Source organism: Schistocerca americana, chromosome 1 (genome assembly GCF_021461395.2).
Source record: "Schistocerca americana isolate TAMUIC-IGC-003095 chromosome 1, iqSchAmer2.1, whole genome shotgun sequence".
Lineage (NCBI taxonomy): Eukaryota > Metazoa > Arthropoda > Insecta > Orthoptera > Acrididae > Schistocerca > Schistocerca americana.
Genome location: NC_060119.1, coordinates 1,242,732,916 through 1,242,750,863, shown reverse-complemented (window position 1 = coordinate 1,242,750,863; position 17,948 = coordinate 1,242,732,916). Strand labels below are relative to the sequence as shown.

The window sequence follows — 17,948 nt, the reverse complement described above, 5'->3', positions numbered from 1 at the left end:
TCATTATACTCGAACACAATAAGTGTGCCAAAATTCTAGAACTGACGTTAGAGATATAGGTCTATAGTTCTGCACATCTGTCCCACGCCCCTTTTCCAATCTTTTAGAAGACTCTTCTAAAGACCTACGGTACACCGTTGCAAGAAGGGGGAGGGGGGGCAAGTTCCTTCGCGTACTCTGTGTAAAATCGAACTGGCATCCCATCAGTTGCAGCGGCCTTTCCTCTTTTGAGCGATTTTAATTGTTTTTCTATCCCTCTGTCATCATTGCGATATCTACCATTTTGTCATATGTGCGACAATCTAGAGAAGGAATTACGGTGCAGTCTTCCTCTGTGAAACAGCTATGGAAAAAGACATTTAGTATTTCGGCCTTTAGTCTGTCATCCTCTGTTTCAGTACCTTTTTGTCACACTGTTTCTGGACATTTTGTTTTGGTCCACCTACCGCTTTGACAGAAGACCAAAATTTCTTAGGATATTCTGCCAAGTCAGTGCATAGAACCTTACTTTAGAATTCATGGAACACCTCTCGCATAGCCCTCCTCAAACTGTATTTTGCTTCGTGTAATTTTTTGTTTGTCTGCAAGGCTTTGGCTATGTTTATGGTTCAATGGCTCTGAGCACTATGGGACTTAACAACTTAGATCATCAGTCGCCTAGAACTTAGTACTACCTAAACCTAACTAACCTAAGAACATCACACACACCCATGCCCGATGCAGGATTCGAACCTGCGACCGTAGCGGTCACGCGGGTCCAGACTGAAGCGCCTAGAACCGCTCGGCTACTTTTATGTTTGCTGTGAAGTTCCCTTTGCTTCCATAGCAGTTTTCTAAGTCGGTTTTTGAACCACGGAGGCTCTTTCCCATCTCTTACCATCTTGCTTAGCACATACTCGTCTAATGCATATTGTACGATGGTTTTGAACTTTGTCCACTTATCCTCAACACTATCTGTACTTGAGATAAAACGTTTGGCTTATAACGTTTCAGCAGCTACTGCAGTTAACCATCACCATGGCGACAACCTGCTGATTTGTGGTTGGTGCCTGCCAGAGTGACCGTGCGGTTCTAGGCGCTTCAGTCTGGAACCGCGCGACCGCTACGGTCGCAGGTTCGAATCCTGCCTAGGGCTCGGGTGTGTGTGATGTCCTTAGATTAGTTAGGTTTAATTAGTTCTAAGTTCTAGGGGACTGATGACCTCAGATGTTAAGTCCCATAGTGCTCAGAGCCATTTGAACCATTTTTTGTGGTTGGTGCCTTATATACACTATTACGTCACTATGTGTCGAGTTGAAGCACTTGTAGAAATGAATGTGTTTGGCTTATAACATACATTTACGCAATATTTCAGTTAAATTTCGGTTGAAAAAACTTACATTTCTGACTGTATCGAGGTTTTGTTTTTAATGTTTTGTTGTATTTAATACTAGGTACACCAAATCGTATGCCCATTTCGATTTGTAAGTGATATTTTTGCTAGTAACATTTTGTGTGCAGTCTCTACTTTTTTTATTTTCCTCATTAAGTCATAGATATTTTGGAGCCCCAACTCAATTTCCAAGGTCTACACTAACGTCTTTGGGTGTTCCATCAGCTTCAATTTACCATCTTCCTTTGGCCAAGAAATGTTCATTTTCTGCATCGATGAAAACTTCTGCGTTTACACTAGCATTTCAAGTAATTTAACATGTTTGACATTTTTGACTGCAGTACTTATTTCTCACACTTACTACTTTTATTACTATTTATGTCGTTTCCATTAATATTGTTGTTTATCAACATATTCCAATACAGCTACTTTGCAGACTGGTAGCTACACAACATTTTACCGATAACCTAGTTAGCTGCTAAATCAAAGAAGTGACTTAAAATTATCCAACTAACTTCTTTCACTTGCTCTGACAACGTGTCACATAGTCTTACTAAGCACTTTAAATAGACGGCCGCTGTAGCCGAGCAGTTCTAGGCGCTTGAGTCTGGAACCGCGCTGCTGCTAGGGCCCCAGGTTCGAATCCTGCCTCGGGCATGGATGTGTGTGATGTCCTTAGGTTAGTTAGGTTTAACTAGTTCTAAGTTCCAGGGGACTAATGACCTCAGAAGTTGAGTCCCATAGTGCTCAGAGCCATTTGAACCATTTGAATCCTGCCTCGGGCATGGATGTGTGTGATGTCCTTAGGTTAATTAGGTCAAAGTAGTTCTAAGTCTAGGGGACTGACGACTTCAGTGCTTAGAGCCATTTGAACCATTTGAACCAGCTTAAATAATAGGTTTCACAGGTAGTTGACTCATCCACCTCAACACGCTTACACTTTTCACTTCATTTCCCACTTCATTCTTTGCCCACTGCTATTTCGTAAGTGGAAATGATACGGTGTCCCTTTAATTCGCCAGTAATCATCATAACCGCTACTTACAATGCTATGTTCTTTTTTTTTTCAGAAGCGACTGGGGGCATGCCGCCGCGCTTGACGCAGCTGTCTGTGACGTCACTGACGGTGGATCAGGGGCAGCACGTGACGCTGGGCTGCGCCGCCCAGGGGCACCCGCCACCCACCTTCTCGTGAGTGTCCAGCACGACAACGCAACGCACTCCTGTCCCGTTGAGCTCCTAACGCGTTCTGTGCAAGCCCGCTGGAAGGGTTGTCGAGGGATTAATAATACGATTCGTATTTCGATCCAGAGGCTACTTTGACGTGGCATAAATGCTTTGAGACAGTCCACCACAATTGCTGAAATGGTTATGAGCTTGCGAGGTGCCGGGGTGGAGAAGAGTTTGTACCTCTTTAATTCTGACGAATTTTGCATAAGAACGAGACATGCATTCGACCCCCTCCTTATCTACCAGGTAATTACTTATGTGCACAACGGTAACGGAAGGAAATGATGGTGGACCCTGCTAGTTGGTAAAATATGGAGTGCACACTCACAATAATTTAATAAAAATCGTAATCCACTCAAAAAAGAGAACTTTACCATAATAAACAACAGGAAATGGGATTCTGCATATATCTACGAAATGATGTTGTTGTTGTTGTGGTCTTCAGTCCTGAGACTGGTTTGATGCAGCTCTCCATGCTACTCTATCCTGTGCAAGCTTCTTCATCTCCGAGTACCTACTGCAACCTACATCCTTCTGAATCTGCTTAGTGTATTCATCTCTTGGTCTCCCTCTACGATTTTTACCCTCCATGCTGCCCTCCAATGCTAAATTTGTGATCCCTCGATGCCTCAAAACATGCCCTACCAACCGATCCCTTCTTCTAGTCAAGCTGTGCCACAAACTTCTCTTCTCCCCAATCCTATTCAATACCTCCTCATTAGTTACGTGATCTACCCACCTTATCTTCAGCATTCTTCTGTAGCACCACATTTCGAAAGCTTCTATTCTCTTCTTGTCCAAACTAGTTATCGTCCATGTTTCACTTCCATACATGGCTACACTCCATAGAAATACTTTCAGAAACGACTTCCTGACACTTAAATCTATACTCGATGTTAACAAATTTCTCTTCTTCAGAAACGATTTCCTTGCCATTGTCAGTCTACATTTTATATCCTCTCTACTTCGACCAACATCAGTTATTTTACTCCCTAAATAGCAAAACTCCTTTACTACTTTAAGTGTCTCATTTCCTAATCTAATTCCCTCAGCATCACCCGATTTAATTCGACTACATTCCATTATCCTCGTTTTGCTTTTGTTGATGTTCATCTTATATCCTCCTTTCAAGACACTCTCCATTCCGTTCAACTGCTCTTCCAAGTCCTTTGCTGTCTCTGACAGAATTACAATGTCATCGGCGAACCTCAAAGTTTTTACTTCTTCTCCATGAATTTTAATACCTACTCCGAATTTTTCTTTTGATATCGAATTAAATATTACAATGAGATTTATTATACATCAGAACATAAATGCACATGACTGTCGACACAAACAGTATGTTAAAGGATAGGGTATACTGAACTATTATGAGAACTAGAGTTGGCTCGAGAACAACGGGCTCCTACTCTCTGTGATGCAATAGATTGACGATAATGACTGGAGGTCCTAATGAATCAAATATTAACCTTCTGACTATACAGCAGTATCGCAATTAGTAGTGAGAGCTCAAATAGGATCACATGGAGACACAAGCAAGGTGGACTTGTGGCAAAGTGAGCGCGCGTGCTGCTGAGGGATTGTCCGAAGAATTCTAAGTTCTTCCAAAAAAGAGCGACCATGTCGCAAGACTGTCCGACTCTGAGGAACATCAGATCCCTAATCTTCTCTGTGATGTGATGCAAGAGCGAAGCCAGCATTGCTCAACTCCCTACTCTCCTCGAAAACCGCGAATCAGCATTCAGTGCTGATTCCAAAATTACCCCCCCCCCCCCCCTCACTGTCTCGGAACATCATTTGCGCCAATAGCGACCGTTCCCTCCAATTTCAAGCAGGGCTTTATGACGTCAACTAGCCTCAGTTTATGTTGACCAATCATGCCTCTGCTATTCAGCTGAGGGCACTGAACTTGCCGTTTAACCACCTACGATAACAACCTGCCTAGACCACCGGCCAGTCAGTCGCACCCAGCAGGGCACAGTCCACAATTATTCTCAGAATCATGAGGACAATGCAGTCAGTCCGTGCCAGGAATCTTCGTTCCGGACGCGCCGGAAAACACATAAACTGCGGCGACACTCAGGCGTCTCGCAGGTCGTTTCGCCCTGCATACAATAGGCGAAACTCGACCGACGTCAGTCGTTCCCCCAGGCGCTTAAGCCTATTGTACGAACCTCTCAGAATTCAGGGAAGTGCAGCCCCAAACCGGAAGTGCCGTGTGCCGCGTCCTCAAATGCTTGTCTTGAACAGGCTACCCAGGGAAGGAGAACAACATGTTTAGGAATCAAGTGAAAAGTATTTTTTGGGCTCTCAGTACCAATACGCCCATTACTATAACCTTATTCGGCCTGTTACTACCGTGCAATGTCATAGAACATTAATAAAATTGATGAAAATGAATGGAGACATGCAAAAGAGGGCATGGAACCTCTCAAGCTTGACTGGGAGTTGAGGAAGGCATTGAGAACTGAATGGGATTGGGTCAGTGCCAATTTCGAAGATTGTGATACTTGGGAGGGGGGTGGAGATGTTTCCTGAGATTCGAAGATAATGTGTAACTCGGGACTGCTTTCCCTGCACGGAATATTCAGAGAGTTTTCTCTGATGTCTCAGAAACTCTTCTGGAGCGGAAAGGGGGGAGGGGGCGGCGGCCTGCAGTCCCAAATACTCCTCCACAGTGGATTCGCACTACACACTAGGAATGTCCATGAGTGGAAAACAAGCCAAATATCCTACATCAATTTCAGTATGATTGTTATGGGTGTGCGACTGCGTCATAATGTGACAAAACTACTAACGTTTCAGCAGCTACTGCAGTTAACCATCACCATGGCGACAACCTGCTGATTTGTGGTTGGTGCCTTACATACACTACTGCGTTACTATCCGTCGAATTGAAAGTGACTTGGCGTTACATTTCTTTTAGACGTTAAAATTGTAGTTTTGCGTTCTGGGTATGAATAGAACTTGAATTTAAAATCATAAATTACTGATATTTGTGATCAAAGTATTAGAAAATTAGCATACTGTACATAGTTCCCTTGAAATCGTATGGAAAGATTAGCTGAGGAATTTCACATATAGACACGAAGTAGTCATTGTCTAGAAACATGTTGCAAGGATAATGTCTAGCGTACATCCTCAAACTTCATGTTGGTAACTGTTTGAAAAAAATCAGGCATACTACAATAGCCTAGCAATATATTTACTCTCGTATGAAGTTTGACATGCAAAATCGGACACAATATGGAAATAATAGTAGCAGTCGTAAATATAGCACTAGGAACAGAAATAGTATCCACTATCAACAGCTTAAGCTTACTCTTGAACAGTCGCATGCAGCCATAAAAATATCTGCACGCACCCTTGTGAATGAAAGGTACTGACAGATAATGAAAGTTTTAAAACAAATTGATATAATTTCTGTTTCAAATGTCGGTTTCGTCCATAATTTAATTTCTGAATACCTAGTACCTGCCGGCCGGTGTGGCCAAGCGGTTCTAGACGCTTCAGTCTGGAACCGCGAGACCACTACGGTCGCAGGTTCGAATCCTGCTTCGGGCATGGATGTGTGTGTGATGTCCTTAGGTTAGTTAGGTTTAAGTAGTTCTAAGTTCTAGGGGACTGATGACCTTGTAACCTCCCCCTCACTTACCGACCTTAATGACAGTGAAAAATGAAACCGCGTGTACCTAATGGGAGTTTTGGAAAAGCAATCGTCACCGAAGTTAACCTGTCGGTAAAGAGGGAGGAAAGGGTTACATCTAAATGAAAGGAAAAGTGCTAATGAAACTGGTGGAAATTAATTTTGAAAAGGGGTAAAGTTAATAAAGAAGGTAAATGTGCAGCCGTTACGTTAACAATTAACTAGCGGTAATTAGGTATTTGAGATTTGGGGGAAATCACGGTCGCCAGTCCTAAGGACAATTACTATAGTAACTGAAAAAGAAAGGTTATTACACATATAATTAGCACTAGAAGCGTGGCAACTGAAGGTTGACACGTGTAGTGTGAAAACTGAAAGTTTGTCAGAAGTAATAAATTTCGCTACACCCTGACTTAATTTAGCAAAAGAATTAATAACCGGAAAATCGAAAGTTAATTTAGTGACTGAAGTGAATAGTGAGCTTTCTTTTTGAAGCACATCGAAATTCAGTAAAATACGGTTAGTCTTGGACTACCTCAACAATCATTTCAAAAACTACTTGAATCTACGCAATTTAGAAATAAGAGATTTAACTTTGAACTTGAATTAAATGATCCTGAACAATTAACAATAGTAAAATTTAGTACGTACCAAGCTGAGCTGCAGTCACAGGTAAGCTAAAATACGATAACAAAACTCGCACTCTTAATTTGTGCTTGTGTAATCTGAATATTGAAGCCAGCTATGAATACCTTTGAGATTAAAGCAGTGAAATGATGTTACTTTAATGCTGGCGTCTGAATTTCAACGACACTCGGGTTCATTCCGGAAAAGGAAGGGACCTTGCTTGGTAATGCAATTGGGACAATGAGCAACAAAGGTTCATGCTAAGTTGCTGTAATTTTGCGAGGCAAATGGAACAAGATTAAAAGCTGAGGTCTGCCATACAGTTCTAAAACTTTACGTGCTTCCAGTCTTCCTTGTTGGTTGATTGAAGGTTCGAAGCCGTCGATCGAGGAGGTGGCGACAGTCACTCATTGTCGGCCGTCGCTGTTGCAGAAGCTGGATGTTGGCGGGCCTTCTTCCCGACACGGTCACCAGGCGAAACGGGCTCTTGATGTGCGCCAGCTAATGCTTCCCGTCCGCGACACCATGTCAGAAACTATCATCGCGAGTCGAGCGCAATTACATGCTGCCAAACCCCGAAAGCGCGGCAACTCGCGGGAGCGTCACACAACACCTGCTCCACTCGCTACTCCCGCCACACTCTCTGCTCCGCCCGCGCTCCACGCGGCAGAGTTAACACTACCAAAGATCCTACACACTTTGAGTCTTCACACGACCTATCGATGTAATCGTTCGATAGCAGTTTTCCCTAGGCAAGACCCAGCGTAAAAATACAAATAATATTTGCGAAACAAACCAATTATACATCGACATAAGTGCATAAATATAAATATATCCAAACAGTAAAGCAATTACAATATATAAAGAGACAGAAATGTCATATCTTGAGGTAACAAAACAAGGAAAAAAATAATAGTACAATAGATGGAAATAGGAGGATATGCATTTCCGGCGTTACACGTGCCCCACATTGTCTGAGGATGTTCGTGTAACGTAAACAGACTCAGAAAATGTCCCAAAAAAGACACAGCGGAAATGCATATGCTCAAAACATCAAAAAAATTTAGCATTCGCCTAATTAATCATAAACCAATTTTTAGACAATAATAATTGAGTGGAGACACTGCTAATCTTATTCCACTCTGTCATCTTGCACAAAGTAAAACAGGTTGACAACATATCAAAATTCATAAAAAACATAGAAAATGGTTTAGCTATTCCAAAATCATTAAAATTCGTAACACTATAAGAAATGGAATACTATTTGCAAAATTGATCAGAGTGCATGGTCATAAAAAACAGGTATATCAAAATACGCAAACTAATAATTAATTACATAGAATACACATTTTTATGTAACCTTTTCATAATTAATTTTCTCGTCATGTCCAATTAACGCTAAACAAGAAAATAATATACAGCAGATAAAATAAAACATAACTATTGACAGCAGAATCCTTTCACATCAGCTGTCCGGGAAGAAAAGCAACTCCACATTCCGTACTCGCGAGTACAAAGGATGCCGACAGCGGCACAAGAGCCAACAGCGGCACAAGAGCCGACAGCGGCTCGCCTCGCCAGTATTGTTGCGCCCGCGTGTGCGGCACGCTTGATCTCACTTGCCCTTATGACGGCGTTTCCAGAACGTCCGTTTCACTGAATTCTTTAGGAAAAACTCACTCCCGAGTAATCTCAAGGAGTCCCTTAATACTATCACAGTGGATAACTCAACACTGTCCATCATCACACGCATGTACTAGCCTGAAACTTAAAACAGCGTCTAAGTACATCGGCAATGACTAGTAAATCACATATTTATGAAATCTTACAGCTATTTACAAAATCATATTTACATTCCTTAATCTACTGTGACTCAGCTGAAAACTTAAACTAGCAGCTTGGATTTTTCAGTTGATTAGATCATGATTAAATTGATTAAAATTAAATTGATTAATCAAAATTAATTACTTATTAATTACAACTTCTTTAATGACCTTGGTCAGTCAAAAGCATGGCAATCTAGCAAATCGTTAAATCTTACACTCTATTTTACATACTGTATAAATTACCCATTGTGTGGTATTAATCGATCCTAGGTTGGTACAATTTCAAGTCTACAATATTCCGTAAGCATTTGTGTGAGGCATACCAATGACTTTATATGGTCCATTATAAACAAACTTAAATTTAGAGTTTTCATGGTCTATCTCGCTCGATTTCTCATGAGCTTTTACAAGTACTAAGTCTCCGATTGCAAACTTAGCAAAACGCGCTTTAGCGTCATGACGACGTATGCGAGCATCGGCTTTTAGCTTCATTACTTCTCGCAAACGATCTTTTTTCACACCAATACTAATGTCAATCCGTGGAGGGAATTTGATTATCACTTCCACTAAACTTTTACTTCTGTCATCCAACAGAATTTCCTCTGGAGAAAATCCCGTAGATTCATGTCTCAAGGTGTTCATAATTCTCTTAAATTCTGCTTCATATTTGCCCCATGCCCTATGGTTGTGATGGCAGTAGGTACGGGAAAGTCGGCCTCGTCTTTGTTCGTGTGTTACGTTTGACACACCGTCTACAATACTTTCCAATTCAGTTTCTACACTATTGTCAGTGCCGAGATTCCTCACATTACAGTAGTTCAAATTCATACCTACGTCAATACCATTCGGCCAGTTAACAATGTGTATAGGCTGGTATTGCCTATGCACACCGTCTCCTGCCTCGTCAAAGCTAACTACTATCGTTTTATCTAGTGACATACATGTCAAAGTTTTGCTTTCGCAGTTAATCACTGCACGGTACCTTAATAGCCAATCTAACCCGATAATTACTTCCGTAGTTAAGTCTGGCACGACGACAAACTCTTGTTCAAATCGTGCCCCACATATCTCGAAGTTGACAAAAATCTGTTTTGTGACCGGTTTACTGGCCTTCCCAGTAGCACCGATAATTTTCACTCCTGTTACTGGCATAACTACGATGCCAGGTCTGTCTTTCAGTAACTCAAATATTTTCCCAGATACAGCACTCAATTCTGCACCGGTGTCAATCAACACGTTTAGTTGTAGGTCGTGCATATTAACAGACACTACTATCTGTCTACACTTGTCCTCGACTGTTTCTTTATTTTCCCACAGTAAATCCTCGTCTATATCCAGGTCATTCCAGAAAAAACCATCCGGCTTTGATCCTAAATCCGGTTTATCTGGCGGCTTTTTCAGTCTCTGTTCACATACAGTTTTAATTTCAACACGTTTGTCCTGAGGCTTAGTCTCTAGCTTCGCCTCCAATACCGAAACCTTTTCCTGTAACTCGTCAACTAGTGAGTGTTGCTTTGCTATCAATTCACTAATTGTCACCTTCGTTGATTCCACTTTGGTCAGATTGATCTCATCTGCCAATCTACCTGGAGGAATGTGCCCAGTAGCATCTGAAATTACTTCCTCTGGATCTGCGCAACCCACACTGCTATCGTCTGACTGTATAATGTCAGCTCTAACCTCATACACGCTGTAATCTATGTGCTTTTCTACCAATCGTGTCCGGCTATCACTAAAATTTTCGTAATCTTTCTCCTTAATACTCTCGCAATGTTTAAACTGGAGGTTTGCGTCGGATGGGTCGGCTACTTCTACCACTATAACTTTCGGTAAAGTCTGCCGGTTAGGGCCAGAACTTTCCGTTACTACTTCAACATCTAACTCCTGCGGGACGAAACACGACGAATCTTGCTCGTGCTCCCCATTAACATCAACTATTTCTGGTAAAGTTTGCCGGTTAGGGCCAGAACTTTCCATCACTTCACAAATACTATCTTCCTGTGGGACGAGACGCGGCAAATCCTGCCCGCGCCCCCTATAAACACTCCTCCCGTACAGGCCCCTATAATCTCTTAGTTCGTCGTATAAGCGACCGAACTGCCTTAACCAGACCTCATCCCTCTCTGCATCCCCTCGCTCGATGACGGACGTTTTATCCGACATCTGATCTTCTCTCAACAATTGCGAATCATTCTTAAACTCAATCTCCAGTTCCGCTGTGGGTATTACAGCTGCCACTTTATAATCGATTTCCGGAACACTACTTAAATTGTTCTCACTGACAGTGAATGTATTTTCTGCTGCCATGTATACAGCTGATTTACTACTTGTGGGCGCACTCCTTTCTCCTAACACTGGCACACTCTCCCGCCGTTGATTATTCCATACGGAATTTTCATAACGACGACACCTGGGTTTTCTCCTGTTATTGGGCCGCCAAAATTTCTCCACGCCCGGTCGGCCCCTCACCGGCGCGGCTAATGGTTTCCCTGTCTCGTCCCAGCAGATACGCTCCCCGGATACTGCTGAGGCGGCTGGTCACACCCTCTGGCGTTATTGCTATTCTGCGCAGCCCGTATCACGCTAGTATGATACTGGTTTCCGTCATTCCGGTTATTATTTGCATTGTACCGATTGTTATTACGGTCCGAACCATTATTGTCATTGCTGCGGTATGCATTATTCCCATGGTTATCGTTGTTATGGTTGGGGTGGTACCCGTTGTTGTTACCACGGCCTCTACCACTGTCGCGATTATTGCGCCAATTGTCCTCGTCCTCAACTCTTTCCAGGAAATCATTTATTGTCCTGTAATTGCTTCCTACGTAGCGTTTTGTATCATCTGGAAGCTTCTTGCAGAGTTCCCAGACTATTTCGGATTCCGTGCGGCGATCACGCAAATATTCCAACTTGCGGATCCAGCCCTCACAAACCTCCCTCATCGAACCGAGCGAATTCGCATCGAAAGGCCTCGATACGACAAATTCGCGCCAGACACTTTGCTGTTTTTGCTCTGACCAGTATTCAGCCAGAAACAAATTTTTAAACTCGTCTAAAGTCAGGTTCGTAATGTCGAGGTTTAAGCCCCAACGCTTGGCATCACCAGCCAGCACATCAATAACCGCATTAATTTTTCTCTCATTAGTTCATGATCTGGGTAAAACTCTTTCACAATTTTTAATGAAATCCGTCGCGTGTATACCGCTTTTTTTCAAGGGGTCGAACCGCTCCTCTTTCGTCAACAATTCCGAACTATGTGCACAGATTGGCACATAGCTCTGTTTTTCATCAAGTTTCTTTTCTAATTCCGACACTCTCGTAATTACTTGGCAAGTGGTTGTCGCAAGCGTTTCCACTTCCCTCTTTTTCTCTTCGCAGGTATTAGCCTGCTCCCTCACTTTAGTGTCTACTTCGGACACTAAAGCCTTTAAAGTTTCCACCTTCTGTTGATCCTCTTTTTTCACTAATTGAATTTGTTCCGTCACCTTATTCTCGATGATCGGAGCAATTGCTTCTCCTACACTTTTCTCGATTCTGCTAATTTCGGAATCAAAACGAGTATTTATGCTCGCAATTTCCGCCTGAACGCCTATCATTTCCTGTTTAAGATTACCGATTTCGGTATTAATTACAACAATATCTTCTTTGATTTTATCAACTTTTGTATTAACAACTCCAACATTGTTGTTAACAACATTAATAGCTTTGTTCTGATTGTCTAGCTTTCGTTCAATTTTTTCAGACTGAGCTTCTTGCTTGGCAGACAGAGCTATAATTTCTGCCGATTGACTCTTGATTTCATTAATCAAAACATTCAATAAATCAGTTAAATTCCCGGAAACTACCGGTTTCACTTCCGTAGCGGCTTCCTCTTTAATTGTCCCCCCGTATTCGTCATCAAGGGATTCAGATTTGATTTTCACTTCCGATTCCGAAACATTTTCTAAAGTTTGGAATTCCATTTCTGCCCTTTGTTGCGTTTCGGCGGTCGCGTCTTTCATGCTAGCCGCCTGCCCCTGAACAATGGGTACCGCGGTGCGCGTTTCCCACTGTTCGACCGATTGTTCCGTATCCAAGTCTACCAAATTTTGGTAATTGTTGCCTTCACTCATTTTAATAATTTTCAATATAAATGCCAAACCTCAAATATAATTAGGATTACTCCCACTACTTATTCTCGCTGACGTAACGGCCTGTACGTAACCAGTACTTTGTTACGAGATTTGCACAATGCAAAATTCGTGTCCAGAACAACCTCAAATCCGAAGATTGTCCTGTCACCAGGTCGCCACGTGTAACCTCCCCCCTCACTTACCGACCTTAATGACAGTGAAAAATGAAACCGCGTGTACCTAATGGGAGTTTTGGAAAAGCAATCGTCACCGAAGTTAACCTGTCGGTAAAGAGGGAGGAAAGGGTTACATCTAAATGAAAGGAAAAGTGCTAATGAAACTGGTGGAAATTAATTTTGAAAAGGGGTAAAGTTAATAAAGAAGGTAAATGTGCAGCCGTTACGTTAACAATTAACTAGCGGTAATTAGGTATTTGAGATTTGGGGGAAATCACGGTCGCCAGTCCTAAGGACAATTACTATAGTAACTGAAAAAGAAAGGTTATTACACATATAATTAGCACTAGAAGCGTGGCAACTGAAGGTTGACACGTGTAGTGTGAAAACTGAAAGTTTGTCAGAAGTAATAAATTTCGCTACACCCTGACTTAATTTAGCAAAAGAATTAATAACCGGAAAATCGAAAGTTAATTTAGTGACTGAAGTGAATAGTGAGCTTTCTTTTTGAAGCACATCGAAATTCAGTAAAATACGGTTAGTCTTGGACTACCTCAACAATCATTTCAAAAACTACTTGAATCTACGCAATTTAGAAATAAGAGATTTAACTTTGAACTTGAATTAAATGATCCTGAACAATTAACAATAGTAAAATTTAGTACGTACCAAGCTGAGCTGCAGTCACAGGTAAGCTAAAATACGATAACAAAACTCGCACTCTTAATTTGTGCTTGTGTAATCTGAATATTGAAGCCAGCTATGAATACCTTTGAGATTAAAGCAGTGAAATGATGTTACTTTAATGCTGGCGTCTGAATTTCAACGACACTCGGGTTCATTCCGGAAAAGGAAGGGACCTTGCTTGGTAATGCAATTGGGACAATGAGCAACAAAGGTTCATGCTAAGTTGCTGTAATTTTGCGAGGCAAATGGAACAAGATTAAAAGCTGAGGTCTGCCATACAGTTCTAAAACTTTACGTGCTTCCAGTCTTCCTTGTTGGTTGATTGAAGGTTCGAAGCCGTCGATCGAGGAGGTGGCGACAGTCACTCATTGTCGGCCGTCGCTGTTGCAGAAGCTGGATGTTGGCGGGCCTTCTTCCCGACACGGTCACCAGGCGAAACGGGCTCTTGATGTGCGCCAGCTAATGCTTCCCGTCCGCGACACCATGTCAGAAACTATCATCGCGAGTCGAGCGCAATTACATGCTGCCAAACCCCGAAAGCGCGGCAACTCGCGGGAGCGTCACACAACACCTGCTCCACTCGCTACTCCCGCCACACTCTCTGCTCCGCCCGCGCTCCACGCGGCAGAGTTAACACTACCAAAGATCCTACACACTTTGAGTCTTCACACGACCTATCGATGTAATCGTTCGATAGCAGTTTTCCCTAGGCAAGACCCAGCGTAAAAATACAAATAATATTTGCGAAACAAACCAATTATACATCGACATAAGTGCATAAATATAAATATATCCAAACAGTAAAGCAATTACAATATATAAAGAGACAGAAATGTCATATCTTGAGGTAACAAAACAAGGAAAAAAATAATAGTACAATAGATGGAAATAGGAGGATATGCATTTCCGGCGTTACAACCTCAGATGTTAAGTCCCATAGTGCTGAGAACCATTTTTTGTACCTAGTACCTGTATGAGGTTGGGTTACGCTCATCTAATTTGTTGTAGATTAAGCTTTTTTTACAAAAAAAAGACCAGTTTTATGAGCGGCCACCGTACAGCCATGTCTTCACAGAGAATATTTACTTTAGTTTGTAATCCTACCAACAAGTTCCACATCATAGCCAGTTGTCGACAATACGATGTACTGAAAATTCAAAACACTAAAGTAAACGAAGCTAAACATCGCCTAACTACAAGGAGCTACTGTCTTATTGTCCGGTATTGCCAGAAACTCGTAGCTGCACCAACATTACCACAAGCAGTAGTGATGCTTTCTGATGGTACAGTTGCCACCGTTTAACAACTGTAGCAACACTAACACTCCAAGCGGTAAGAACTGACAATCTCTGACGCAATGCACGCCGTAATAGTAATGTTTGTTTTTCATTCTTTTTCTGCTTCATTATTGAAATAGTTATTTTAGCTTTTGCCTCTCAATGGTTGAGCGAATGTTTGGAGAGATAATTGGTCATAAAATAAGCATGATTAAAACTGAAACTCACGATTAAAAAGACGAAAGCTACAATGTACTTGACAATAGCTACTTCCGACCTTCACAATAATTGTAGTATACTCGGCGGATACCAGCTTCACCCTATCTCACTCTGGCTTCAGACTACTTAATGCCAAATTCCCACACATTCCTATTTTCCACATAAAGATTCAGTCCTTGTTAAATCCATGAAACCAACTTCCACACAGACCTCCTCTTCTAAGTTCCGCGCACCACCTTCGGACATCATACCTCCCTCGCTCACTTTAACACCACTTCCCGGCCCAAACAATCTCAGCCTCCTCGCCGTTCACCCTCCCCACGTCCGCGTTAACGAAGATTGCCCCTGATAGCACGGCAGCGAAGGTGGTCTCCAAACTCAGTTCCCATCCTGCCTTAGAAATCTGAGGCTGGCCCCACCTTCCATAGGTGTGTCTGTCCCCAGCATCGTTCACCTCGAACAGAGGAAGCCCTGAGTTATAGTTACCATCCTTAAGTTGAACACTCCAAATCCCTCCCCAAGTGCTACCATTGCCAAATGCGCCCCCTTTATAATAGCCACATCGGTCCTCATCGACAAAATCCGTCCACCAGTCCCCACCGCAAAGCCTCTGATTTCCTCAAACAATGTCTCTCCTTCCATCTGCAACGATACCCGTCGGACCTAATCCGACAAACGAAAGCCAAGCCTTCAACAGTCGCATCAGACTTAACCGTGCCTGCCCGACCTACTGATAATCCTATACATCCCAATACCTCCTACTACATCCGCATCTACATCCATACTCCACAAACCGCCTAACGGTGTGTGACGGAGGGTACTTTGAGTACCTCTATCGGTTCTCCATTCTATTCCAGTCTCTTATTGTTCGTGAAAAAAAAGATTGTCGGTATGTCTCTATGTGGGCTCTAATCTCTCTGATTTTATCCTCATGGTCTCTTCGCGAGATATACGTAGGAGGGAGCAATATACTGCTTCACTCTTCGGTGAAGGTATGTTCTCGAAACTTCAACAAAAGCCCGTACCGAGCCATCGAGCGTCTCTTCTGCAGAGTCTTCCACTGGACTTTATCTATCATCTCCGCAACGCTTTCGCGATAACTGAATGATCAAGTAACGAAGAGCGCTGCTCTCCGTTGGATCTTCTCTATCTCTTCCATCAACTCTATATGGTACGGATCCCACATTGGTGAGCAATATTCAAGCAGTGGGCGAACAAGTGTACTGTAACCTGCTGCCTTTGTTTTCGGATTGCATTTCCTTAGAATTCTTCCAATGAATCTCAGTCTGGCATCTGATTTACCGACGATCAACTTTATACGATCATTCCATTTTAAATCACTCCTAATGCCTACTCCCAGATAATTTATGGAATTAACTGCTTCCAGCTGCTGACCTGCTATATTGTAGCTTCTTTCTATGTATTCGCAGCACATTACACTTGTCCGCATTGAGATTCAATTGCCATTCCCTGCACCATGCGTCAATTCGTTGCAGATCCTCCTGCATTTCAGTACAATTTTCCATTGATACAACCTCTCGATACACCACAGCGTCATCTGCAGTAAGCCTCAGTGAACTTCCGATGTTATCCTCAAGGTCATTTATGTATACTGTGAATAGCAACGGTCCTACGACACTCCCCTGCGGCACACCTGAAATCATTCCCACTTCGGAAGACAAGCTCCGTTCCGTTATCTAGGAACTCTTCAATCAAATCACGCAATTGGTCTGATAGTCCATAAGCTCTTAATTTGTTCATTAAACGACTGTGGGGAACTGTATCGAACGCCTTGCGGAAGTCAAGAAACACGGCATCTACCTGGGAACACGTGTCTATGGCTCTCTGAGTCTCGTAGACGAATAGCGCGAGGTGGGTTTCACACCAGCATCTTTCTCGAGACCCATGCTGATTCCTACAGAGTAGATTTCTAGTCTCCAGAAAAGTCATTATACTCGAACACAATAAGTGTTCCAAAATTCTACAACTGACGTTAGAGATATAGGTCTATAGTTCTGCACATCTGTTCGACGTCCCTTCTTGAAAACGGGGATGACCTGTGCCCTTTTCCAATCCTTTGGAACGCTACGCTCTTCTAGAGACCTACGGTACACCGCTGCAAGAAGGGGGGCAAGTTCCTTCGCGTACTCTGTGTAAAATCGAACTGGTATCCCATCAGGTCCAGCGGCCTTTCCTCTTTTGAGCGATTTTAATTGTTTTTCAATCTCTCTGTTATCTACTTCGATGTCTACCATTTTGTCATCTCTGCGACTATCTAGAGAAGGAACTGCAGTGATGTCTACCTCCGTGAAACAGCTTTGGAAAATGACTACCTACCACTGCCGAAGATATCATAATATCCCTCAGTACTGTCCTCCAAAACATCCACCCCTTCCAAAGACCGCATTTCCGCAAACAAATTTCCTTAGCCGTCTCCATATTCCGCCTCAATACCGAAGTCACTTAGTCCCGTAACCAAGTCCACTTCGTATTCACACCTCTCGTCACCCCCTTTGAAACCATTTTTCACCCGCATAACAGACCACCCGGCCTCTCATCATGGTACGACACTGTACAATATCCTGTACCAAAGTATCCGCTCCCTAACCACCAACAAACCCTTTTAACGCGTGCCCCGCCCAACGCTACCTTCACACCTTCATCACAATGAAAAGTTCCTCCAGCCCCCTTTATATCATCCACCGTACAGATAATCCCTACCCTTGGCCAGATGCAGAGTTGCAATCAGCCACCACAAGAACATCCCTGTTCGGCC

The 17,948-nt window shown here is 42.7% G+C and overlaps 1 protein-coding gene across 1 annotated transcript in view; it reads left to right on the top strand.

Annotated features, from left to right (window-relative positions):
• Positions 1-17,948, top strand: part of LOC124598534 (Down syndrome cell adhesion molecule-like protein Dscam2) — a 394,502-nt gene that overhangs the window by 64,825 nt on the left and 311,729 nt on the right. Inside the window, exon 4 of the mRNA XM_047136007.1 lies at positions 2,443-2,563. Within this exon, the coding sequence (XP_046991963.1) occupies positions 2,443-2,563 (121 nt within the window). The remainder of the gene's footprint in view (positions 1-2,442; positions 2,564-17,948) is intronic.